The 11,793-nt window shown below is 45.0% G+C and overlaps 1 protein-coding gene across 2 annotated transcripts in view; it reads left to right on the top strand.

Moving 5' to 3' along the window:
• The first annotated feature begins 87 nt into the window (after positions 1-87).
• RBM33 (RNA binding motif protein 33) overlaps positions 88-11,793 on the top strand; it is an 84,230-nt gene continuing 72,524 nt past the window's right edge. For both annotated transcript variants that reach the window (XM_074315054.2, XM_074315053.2), the window contains exon 1: positions 88-517. In XM_074315054.2, coding sequence (XP_074171155.2) covers positions 475-517 — 43 coding nt within the window. In that variant the 5' untranslated portion in view covers positions 88-474. The remainder of the gene's footprint in view (positions 518-11,793) is intronic.

Below are 11,793 nucleotides of genomic sequence, written 5' to 3'. Positions count from 1 at the left end.
AGCTCGGCGCCAGCTGCCGCAAAGCGCTTACGACAGAGGCCGGGGCCGAACTACGGCCGGCAACCGCCCCCGCCCCCGCTGCAAGCGTCTGGGTTTCTGGAGCCGAGCGGGGCGGCCGCCTTCCTGTTTGCCTTCCGCGCTCGGTCTGCGTCCCCCAGAGGCCGCCGGAGGCGGCTCGGAGCCGCTGCGGCCTCGGAGGGGCGGTTTCTCCCGGCGCCTCCCGGCCGCCATCATCCCGGCGTGCACCGCGGCGGCGGGCGAGCCGGCGGCCATGTTGCGGTAGTTTGTTGTTTTCTTTCTGCGGAGGAGCAGGGCCGGAGCGCCCGGACCCGCTGCCTCGCTCGCCCCCTCCCCAGTCCTGGCCCGACGCCCCCCGCCGCCCGGCCCCCGCCGCACGTCCCCCGGCCCCGGCCGGCCCGGCGGCCCCCCAGCGGGCTCGGTGGGGCGAGGCTGAAGCCGGGCCCAGGGAGCACCATGGCGGCCGCCCTGGGAGCGGGCGGAGGAGCCGGCGCCGGAGGTACGTGAAGCCCCCGCGGGAGGACGGGGTCGGCTGCGGGGGCCGCGGCGCCCGCCTGTTCGCGCGGGACCGGCCCCCATGGCCCCCCCGCTCGCCCCTTTGTCGCTGTGCCCGTGTCGCGCCGCCTCCCCCCGCGCCGATCGCGCTTGTCCGAGAGCTTCGGCGTCGCCTCTCGAGTCTGCACAAAGCACGGGCCCCTCGTCCGCGGTGGCGGCGGCGGCGGCGTAGCGGCCCGTGCGGGGAGGCGACAGCGCCCCCGCCCTGCGAGCGCCGCTGCCGGGGGCGCCGTCGCGACGCGTCGGGGTGGCTTTCGGGCCGGTGTGAGAGCAGCTGGGGCGCCCCTTTGTGGGGAGCGCGGCCTGCGGCGCGTCTGTCGGAGGTTAAGACTTCTTAAAAAGCCCGTCTGAACGAATTGTCCGTTTTTACAGCAGTTTCGTAGTTGTCTCGTAACACGGTTAGTGTTTCGTTGTCGGCATCTTGCGAGACGGAAACGGGACAGAAAAGGTGCAGACGCTGAGGCGCACGCTCCCCTTGTTTTGCGAGTGTAAAGCATTTTCATAGGGCACCTGACTCAGGTTTCAGGTAAAGTCACTTTCTGTTGAAACCACATTTTGTTGACTGAGTTTTTTTTAGTTTTTTAGTTTTTTTTTAATATACATGGGAAAATACTTGAAAGTGACTTTCACGGTTATTTGAGAACTTTGCCACAGGAGACCCCGTAGATGGTCAGGGATGGACAACAAGAGCGATTGAGATGAGCCCGTTATTGAAACGTTAGAAAAGCCCTTGTCGTGTGCAGCCCAGGTGCGCTCGTCGGTGGCGCTTACCTGTGAGCACAGTGCCGTGCAGTCCTGCGTGGGGATCGAAGCGTTTGCGTGGCAGAGTGGGACGCACCACGGAGCCCAGGCAGGGACGTGGCTTCGGGAGTGGGAGCGGGTGCGGGCCATTTCTGTCCGGGGCTTCTCTGCGTGTGCATCTGCCGCTTTGTCGTTCAACTTTGAAAGTACATGGTTTACCTTTCACACGAGTTTATTTCTGGGGATCAAAATGCTGTGTTTTTCTTTTATTTTTTGTCACTTTCAGGTGTAGTCTGGGGACTTCTGGGCCAAAACTACGTATTTGCATCGACAATAGTGACATAATTTGCACGTTTCGCTCTCTCGTGTGCAGCGGAGTTTTCCAGGATGTGAGAGGACGTCATTATACAGATGCTAATGGGATGTGTGCTTGCTTGTGCAGTCTTTCAAGTCTCTCGTTTTTCATTTCTGGTACAGTAAATACCAATGAATATAAGCCACATAAACAAAAGCCTTTCGGTGTCTTCAATAAATTTGAGTCCAGAAAGTCTGAAAATCGCGTTTAGAGGCTTCAGTAGGCCTTATCCTTGGTGTTTTGGAGTTTCCTTCCATTTTGTCACAAGTGCCCGGCTTCTGATTGCTCTTCACTGAAGCCAAGCTCCTTACCCAGGTGGCCGAGCTGCGTGCCCCTCCTCCCCGTCGCCCGCCTGTCCCCTCCTCCGTCTGCAGCGCTGCTCCTGTCCTCGTCCCGCCAAGCTGGCTCCTGGAGGCCTTCCTTTAGCATTCGGGGTGTCCTCCCTCCCCTTTATTCTGTGGCCCTCTTGTTTCTTCAGAACATTTGTCCCAGTTTGTAATGTTAATTACTTACTTTTTTTTATCCCCTTTTCCCGGTGGTCTAAGCCCTGTGAGGACAGGAGTGCTACCTGTCTTACCTGCCACGTATTCCGAGTTCCTGGCACATCACGTATGTTCAGTACATATCTGACGCATGAATGAGTTAAGGAGTGAAATGTTTTATGACTCCGTTTACGCCCTTTTCTGTGCACGTTGAAATTGCACATTTATAGCTGCGTGACCTCTTATGGTATGAACAGAACCCTGTATGCTCACTTGTCCTTAAGGGTGGCCCTGGGACTCTTCCCATGTCAGGTGACGGTGGTGTGGATTCACCATGGATTGTTTAGCCATTTTCCTATTGATGGGCATTTCAGTTATTTCTACTGTTTCATTACTGTGGAAGGTACTGCACTAAACGTCTGTACACACCTTGGTGTGCTTAAGCAAGTATTTGTGGAGGACAGATACCTCTAGAAGTGGAAATACTATATTACAAGTTACATACATTTAATATTTGATACATATTATCGAGGTGTTCTCAAACAGGCTAGTACCACTGTAACCCCCGTCAGTAATGTATGAGAGTACCCCATTTCCCAAAACTTTGTAAATGTTTTTAATTCTTGATAATCTTGAGACAGAAAAATAACCTCAATTTTGTAATTTTTATATCCCCCATCTCTAGTGAAATCATCCTTTGTATTTTTCTGCCTAATTATATCATTTTTAAATTTTTATTGGGTGGTTGATCTTTTTCTCATTATTTAAAAGTATTCATTAACTTTTAAAACGTGGTTTTTTAAATTGTGCTTGCCCCGTAATTTTGTTTTAAACTTTTCAGTGTATGGGAAGTTTTAAAATTTTACCTTGTGAAATATATCGCTTGTTTTTATAAGTTTTTTCCGTAATGGTGTCTCCATGCCAGGAGTTTCGCTAGCTTTAATACTTTATGCTCCTATGTGTTTTTATATTTAGCTTTAATTCCACAGGAGATTTAATTTTGGGTACAGTGTGAATTGGGGGCTTCTAACAATTCTAATATGATTTATTGAACTCTCCATCTAATCCATCTTTCTAATATAGTCTCGTTCCTAATTTTTAAAGAATTGCTTTATAGTGTGTGTGTGTATTAAACAGCATGTTTTTTTTAAGAAATTTCTTGATTAGTCCTGTGCATTTAAAAAAAAAATGAACTTCCACATTCTGTAAAGACTGCTACTGGAATTTTTATGAGGATTGTATTGAGCTTATTAACACAATTTGGGAATGATTGATGTTTTTACAACATGAGTTCTTTTATCCAGCAACAAGAATGTCCCTGTCAAACTCTTTTTTGTTGTCCGGCCATCTACTAAATGTTGATTAAATACCTCCTCTGTGCTGGGCACTTGTCTAGAGAGTGGATGCTTAGTGAACAAACCACACAGGTTCTTGTCCTGTGGAACTTAGATCAGTAACGGTTTCCTAACATACCGTAGTTCTTTCATTTCTTCTTAGTTTTATTGCTTGTTATTTTATATTTGCTCTAATTGTAGATGGTGTAGTTTGTTTTTTAAATTCTATTAGATTCTCAAATTTGTTACTGAGCTATAGAAAAGTTGGGGGATTTTTGTGTTTTTTTTTGTAATTGAATTATGTACAACTGGCTTGTTGGAATCTTGTTTTACTAGTTTGGTGCTTTAGATTTGCTAGTTAGTCATGTCTGCAATCTCTTCCAATATGTATATCTCATTTCTTTTTCTTGTACTGTTTTCTAGAAGCGTTCATTGTCAAGCCCTCCGATATAATGTTGAGTGGTATGGTGATGGCACTCATGTTTGTCTTGCCACCTTGTTCTGGATTTAATGAATGTTCTTTTAGTGTTTTGCCATTGAGTACGGTGTTTGCTGTAGGTTTATGATAGTCATTTTTTGTTTAGCTAAGAAAGTTTTAGTGTTTTGAGTTGGGTTTTTAATTTTATCAGATGCATTTTCTGCGTCTGTTGAGGTGATTGATGAGGCCCCTTCCTTAATCTCTTTAATGTAATATATTGATAGATTTCCAGTGCTGAAACAACCCTGCACTCTTGGATTCAAAACCTTCTTTTTCTGTATGTTTTATTCTTTTTACTATATTGTTGATTTCATTTTAGGATTCATTTGTGATCAGAAGAGAGACTGGCTTGTAGTTTGCTTCCTTTTTATTTGTGTGTGCACATGTGCTATCCTGTTTTTGTGACAGGGTGGCTTCCAGAATGAGTTGTGAAGTTTTCTGGAACAGTGTAACAATCTTCTTATTAAATGTTGGAAGAACGCTTATCTGCAAAGCTATTTGGGGCTGGTGCCTCTTTATTTTTTTAGTTACTTGTATCATTATTGGTCTACTTAGCTTTTTAAATTCACTGGTCAATTTTGATAAGTTTTTCTGGAAAAATTATTCTTTATGTTATATATTTTCAAATTAATTAATAGAAAGCTAAATGCTTCCGCTTCCTAAGAATGGGTGTGTTGAAGGTAAACTTTTTGAGACCCATGCGTGTCTGAACAAATTGTTGCTTTATTTTCATAGTTGACTGATGATGTTTTGGGTCTAGAATTCTAGATTTGCATGCATTTTCCTTAGCTTTTTGGTATATTGCCCTGTTGTGTTCTGGCTTCTATGACATTCTGATTCCTCTTATCATTTGTATGTGACCTTTCCCCTTTCCTCCCCAGTGTCCTAAAATGTCATTAAAATAGGTCTGTTTGTGTTTATTGTGCTGTGCATTTGGTGGACACTCTTGTCTGGAAATATGCATCCCTCAGTTCTGGGAATTTTCTTAATTTTGTTTTTCTCCCATTCATTTTCTGTGTTTTCACCTTCTGAAACTCTTATTGGATTTTGATGCTTCGTTTATATTAAGAAAAAATAGGAATGAGACAGTTCCTTGAGATTCTTTTGGAAAGATAGGTACTTTTGGTAGTTCACAGAGTGGAATCAAGACTAGGACGACAAAGCCTGGAGAAGGGCACAGATCAGGGCGTCGGGGGGGCATCCCACTGCTGGTGAGGCTTCCTTCCAGCCGGGCTCTGGCTGCCATCCCTCTCCAGGTACTTCTCTTATAGACACAGGAACTTGGTTTCTGTTGGCCGAAAGCTGTTCGTGTTTAGCTGATTTTCCTACGGCTAAATGTGCATCCACCATTCTAGATCTTTTGGTAGTGGCCCCTCTTTTTCTGAGAGAAGGTGGAACTCTGATGCTTACATATAATTCCATTTTTTAAATATTGGCAACTAAGTTGATTTAAAAAAAGGCACGTAACACGTAATTCATGGAGAGTATGGGTCTTGTAGGCCACCAGCTCGCACCCTGTCCTTTAGATGGTTCTGCCTGTGGGATTTAGCAGGTGCCATGAATGATAGCTTCCTACCGAGATATCGAGGAAGTTATGGTTTTCCTGTCATGTTTTTATACGGGGACCAGAGGACATGCTATTACAGTTGTTTCCTAAATAAATTCCAGAGCACTGTACTTGGTAGGCCTGAGTTTAAATCTGGTTTTGTTGTTGACTAATTCCAGTTAGTCTTAGTTTTCACGTGTGTGAAATGAGAAAAATGTGAAAATGCTAGCTTGTTGAGGTACAGTGAAGCCTGTGCTCAGTTCTTCAGTAGTGCTGGGATTATGTGGGTTTATCTGCTTTATTTCAGTCAGGAGGACAGAAGCCATGCTATGCTTTCTGGTTGTGAAGGGTTTTAATACTGTACTCGGGCTCATATAAGCCTTGGGAAGGCTGGAGGTGCAGTGCTCAGGAAAACCTTCTCTGTTCGTCTCGGCCTGTTGCCAGGACCTTGCCTGGCAGCCCTGTGACTCCGAAGGCTCGGGGCCGCCTCAGTCTGCAGCACGGGGGGTGTTCACTTCTGGAGTCTTCACACTCAAGAAGCGACGGACTGTCCAGCTCTTACAAGCCCAGATGCAACACATGGTTTCCAGGGCTCACTCTGACCTCTCCGAGAACCTCTCACCTGCTGTGCGTGTCCTGCCTCTGCCCCCTGAGAACTGGGATCATTGTGACTCAAGCCCCCAGGGAGGGCCTTGCCTTGCACACGACAGGGAGTGCATAGCTTACACTGACCTGCACACCACTGCTGCTTATGTCTGTGGAAGGAAAGGAGATGGGTGGAAGGCCTTTCTCCCTTTCTTTGACATTTCTTCCCTTAAACATCACCAGTGGAGCCGCTGATCTGGTGTTTTAGAAGGTTTCACCCTTTAAAAAGGGTCTAAATTCTTGGGAAAAGAAATGGGTGTCATTTCTTCTGGAGTTGAAGTCCTGATGGGCACAGCCAGTGGCGGAGCTCAGACTGCTCGTCCTCTTCCGACCGCCCCGGGTGATGCAAAACTCAAGGGTCTGCTCTGATAGCTCTGTATCGGGAGGCAGAGCCCAGCATGTCAGGATGCTCCTACTGTGATTGATTTCCCAGCACAGGAAGAGGAAGTCAGTCCCAGGACAGGCAAACCAGTGGCCTTGGGCACTACACAGTCAACAAAACATGAAGTTCATGTTAGGGAGAAACTGTCGGGGCCCAGATAAGAGATTTTAGAACAGTGACTACAGATTATTTTTCAAGCAACTTGATGTCGGGGCTCTTCCTGAAAATTTTGCTAGTTTACGTTATACTGTAGGGCTAATATGCTGACTTTCAAAGTTCTTGAGCGTTACCCTGATTGTTTTTTCTAGTTACTGTTTAAATAAAGGGTCTGGATCTCCTCATCTGTAAAGTACGGAATTTGAATTCAGAGTACTTGAGAATGGTGTTGGGCACCAGAAAGAAGGTTGAGAACCTTTGGACTAGAGCAAAGATTGGCAAACTTTGTGAAGGGCCAAAGAGTAAATATTCCAGGCTCTGCGGATCCCGTCACTGCTGTTGCAATTACTCTGTTCCTGTAGCTTGAAAGCAGTTCCAGGCTGTATGTAATTGAATTGACGTACAGTATTCCAATAAATGTTTATTTACGTAAACAGGCAGGTGCCAAATTTGGACAAAAGCAGGTGGCCCAGGGACTGTAGTTTGCTGACCCTTGGACTAAACAGTTGCTAGAACCCTGTTCCAAGCTAATAGTCTGTAAGATTCTTATCCAAGTTCCAGGTTCCTGGAGAAGAGGAAGTAGTGAAAATGCTAAATAAAAGTGTGTTAATTATAGATACCTACTTGACTCCCTTGTTAGAATAGAATGTCTAGTACAAGGTTTGGCCTTAGGAGAGTCTCCAGACCATTCTCATCCTGGTGAGTTCATCTTCCTCTGCTCTTCAGGGATGCACTGTTGTTCTTCCTTTAAAACTCTGGATTAATGTGAATGCCTTTTGTCCTCACGGTTCTACTCATTATGACATACATAAAAAAGGATTTATCTATGTGCTGAAGAACAGAAGAGAAATAACTGCCAAAAAAACTGCAAGAATAAAAACAGGTGTATAGGGTTCTTGTCTTAGTTTGTTGCTTAGGATTTTGAGTTACGGTTCTTTATACACCAATTTTACATTCCATGTTCCAGGGGAAAGAAAGTATGTTCTTCAGCTTCATCCAGTGTGGTCCTTCCTTTGCTTACTCTGCCTTTGTCCAGGCACAGGGTTGCCCCCAGTTACAACCATTCCCAACTCCTTTTGGGAATTCTGTTTGTTTTCCACTTTCATCTGCTGCTATAGCGATACCTCACTGCATTACTTTCACAGTCTTCCTGTTTCCTTGGTGTCAGGAGATGAGACTGTTTCTTTAGAAACCAGAGGCCTCCACTTCTTGCCTTTTCAACCACAACCCCAGTTCTCTGCCTTTCAAGGCCCTTATTCCCGGTAATTCCCACTGTGCTCCCCCCTCCTGTTGGATCTCTTGTCTCCTTCAGTGTGTGCCATCTACATATGATCAGCTTGTCCTGCATTAAGGAACACACACACACACACACACACACGCACGGCCTGCCTCTGTCAGAAATAGTCCCCTTCAAGCAGCTATTCCATCTCCGTACGTTCCTGGCCAGCGCTTCTTTTTTTTTTTTTTTTTTTTTTTTTAAAGATTTTATTGGGGAAGGGGAACAGGACTTTATTGGGGAACAGTGTGTACTTCCAGGACTTGCTTCCGAGTCAAGTTGTTGTCCTTTCAATCTTAGTTGTGGAGGGTTCTGTTCAGCTTCAAGTTGTCCTTTCAGCCTTAGCCGTGGAGGGCGCAGCTCAGCTCCAGGTCCAGTTGCTGTCCTCTAGTTGCAGGGGGCGCTGCCCACCATCCCTTGGGGGACCGGAGGAATTGAACTGGCAACCTTGTGGTTGAGAGCCCACTGGCCCATGTGGGAATCGAACCGGCAGCCTTCGGAGTTAGGAGCATGGAGCTCTAACCGCCTGAGCCACCGGGCGGCCCAGCGCTTCTTGAGAGAGCAGTCTGCACCCATCTAAAGTAATGATATCTACATCCGAGCACTCCCGTCCTCGTTTCCCATCTTTTTCACCCTCCTCTATTTTTCCCAGTAAAGACCTTAAGTTGGATTAGATATATTTTATACAGATAGACATATAGAGATAGATAGATAGGTTTGGATACAGATAAAGATATAGTTAGATTGTATACATACACGTATATGCATATATTGGAGTTATTGTTTGTCTCTTCCTGTTAGATTGTAAACTACTTAAGGGTAGAGATCTTTGTTGTCTTATATACCCCTGTATGCCAAGTGTTTAGAACAATGCCTGGCATTCATTTGGTGCTCAAGAAATAATTGTCAAATAAATGAAGGATACAAGTTTCATGACCACTGTTCTAGTCACAGTTTTTGCTTAACTTGTACTTCCTTATTTTAGAATTATTTTTTAGCCAGTTTCCATTATTCCTGTTAGATTGTAAACTACTTAAGGGTAGAGATCTGTGTTGTCTTATATACCCCTGTATGCCAAGTGTTTAGAACAATGCCAGGCATTCACTTGGTGCTCAAGAAATAATTGTCAAATAAATGAAGGATACAGGTTTCATGACCACTGTTCTAGTCATAGTCTTTGCTTAACTTGTACTTCCTTATTTTAGAATTATTTTTTAGCCAGTTTCCTTGGGTGTGTTATGGGTCACATTCACAGTTTCCCTTTTTGGGGCACACAACTACATAGAATTGGCTAACAACAAATTTCTTCTGTTTTTGTTGATCTGTGAATGTCTGTTTCGCTTTAATTTTTGATAGTTTTGCTAGGTATAGAATTGTTCTTCGAGCACTTTATACATGCACCATTGCTTCTGATGAGAAACAACTGTTAATCTTACTGCAGTTTCCTAGTAAGTGATGAATCATTTTTCTCTTGCTGCTGCTGTTAAAGGTTTTCTCCTTGTTTCTGAAACATTGTGACCATAATGTGTGTGTTTGTGAATCTTTGTTTATTCTACCTTGAGTTTGTTGAACTTTTTGGATGTATAGATTTTTACCAGTAAGTTTGGGAAGTTTCTAGCTATTTTTTCAAAGATTTTTGTTCCCCACTCTTTTTTCTTTATTTTTCCCTGGTACTCCTAGTACACATTATATTGGTGTGCTTAATGGTATCTCATATTTCTCTGAATCTGTGTTCATTTTTCTTTATTTTTTTCATTCTGGTTTTTGGATTGGATAATTTCTATTGATCTATTTTCAAGTTTACAAATTCTTCTGCCAGTTAAATCTGTTGAGCCTTGTTAGTGAATTTTTCATTTTAGTTATTTTTCAATTCCAGAATTTTTTGTTTCTTTTTTATAATTTGTTTATTCAGATTGTCTATTTGATGCATCGTAGTCATCATGACTTCCTGTAGTTCTTTAGTCATGGTTTCTTTAGAATTTGTCTTTTTCTGTTAAATCTGACACTTGTCCACTCACAGGTAGTTTCTGTTCCCTGCTTTTTTTCTGGGTTATGGGTTATACTTTTCTGTTTCTTTGCATGTCTTAAAATTTCGTGTTGGAAAGTGCACATTTTAGATACTGTGTCTGGGTATCGGTCCCCTCGTCCCCTGGCTTCCCCCCCCCCACCATTGTTGTTTGCTTGCTTGTTTGGTGAATGGCTAGGTTGTTTAAGTGAAGTCTGTTTTTATTCCCCACCCCACTCTGGACAATGTGAAGCTTTTCATGTCACACCTCAGGGGCCACAGCGTTGGCATTGCCACAGTCAACCTGGGATGGTGGTGGTTGGACAGGGCTCTGTCTCGGACCACATGTTTGACAGTGCCCTGGGGCCTACTTTTCTTTATAGGCTGATCCAATCTAATTCTGGCTCCTTTGATTGGATGGTATTTGAGATCAGTGTTTGAGATCTGTTCTAACCCACATGATGGCCCTTCCCACCTGTCTCCCCATGTCTCTTTGCTGCACCAGGCAGCCTAGTTCAGTCTCTATCTCCAGTGACTCTTACTCTCTTTCCAGTTACCTCTCTCCAAAACCCTCACTTTGTTTGAGAGCACCTTTTGGCCCTCTGTTCCCGAGTTCTGGAGCTTTCCCTTGTTCTTAGGCTTGCTTTTCCCCTTGGGCAAACCCTGAGCCACAGCTCTTGTGCTGTGTGTGGGGGCAGTGGAGTACTTGTCTCTGAGTGACACCCTCACTTTAGGAGCTGAGTGCCTGGGCGGCAGGTGGGCAGGTGGGTAGGTGGGGTGGGCAGTAGCCTTAGGTCTCCTTGGCTTACCTCTGTTGGTTCGAAACCCGCACCCCACAAATGAAGGCGGGGTGATCTGGGTCCCGCAGTGTCTGTCCCACAGTGGGGCCTGGAAGAAAGAAGGGAGCCCCCCCTCTTGCTTGCACCCACACGGAACTTAGCCTGGGCAGCAGGCAGCTGGGACAGGATGGGGAATGAGAGGCCTGTTTCCGGGCCCCAGCCTTCACTCCGTGACCAGCTGAGCTGGGGGGGCAGGGGGCGGGTCCGAGGCAGAAAGCACAGATTCTTGCAGCTATTCTTACCAATTTGACTAGATTTCTTGAATGAGTGTTTTTCATTTGATGTATGCCTTTAGAATCAATCCCAGAGACTTGCACTAGTCGTTTCTCTAAGAATAACTGGTCCAGTTTCACAGGGAGCCGGTCGGTGGGGCTCCTTGAAGACAGGTGTGTAATGTCGTCCATTCTTGCACCGGTTCTGTTTGGTGGTGTGTGGTGGGGACTGATGTGTCACCTTGTTAAAACCTGATGGTTACTTCTGGCCCCGGGCTGGGAACATTGCTGGGGCTTTACTGGTGTTTCTGTCGCCTTTACTGGTGTTAAGCCACCTCTGGGTGGTTTCTGTCTGGGGAGGTATCTGTGCTGCTGCTTCTCAGGCCTCTTTGCTGCATGTGTGTCTACGATGGAAAACTTTAATTCACTCTTTGATTTTCGTAATAATAAAAATAAATTTAAAAATGAGATATGAAACGTGCTGTGTGTGTGAGATACACGTAGTATAGGGAAAATGTAAAATATGTTGTTAATATTTTTGTACTTGTTACGTGCTATGATAAGGTTTTAGATGTACTGGGTCAAATAAGGCATGTTTTAAACTTTCACTTGTTAAAGTTTCATGGTTTTTTACTTTTTAAATATGGCATTTAGAGAATTTAAAAGCACAGCTGACCCAGAACAACTTGGGTTTGAATGCACACGTCCACGTTCGTGCAATTTTATTTCAATAAATGCACAGTAGGCACTTTGTATCTTTGGGTTTCAT

The sequence above is a fragment of the Rhinolophus sinicus genome, chromosome 8 (genome assembly GCF_057876585.1).
Source record: "Rhinolophus sinicus isolate RSI-liver-muscle chromosome 8, RSI-T2T, whole genome shotgun sequence".
NCBI lineage: Eukaryota > Metazoa > Chordata > Mammalia > Chiroptera > Rhinolophidae > Rhinolophus > Rhinolophus sinicus.
This window is presented reverse-complemented; position numbering and strand designations above follow the sequence as displayed.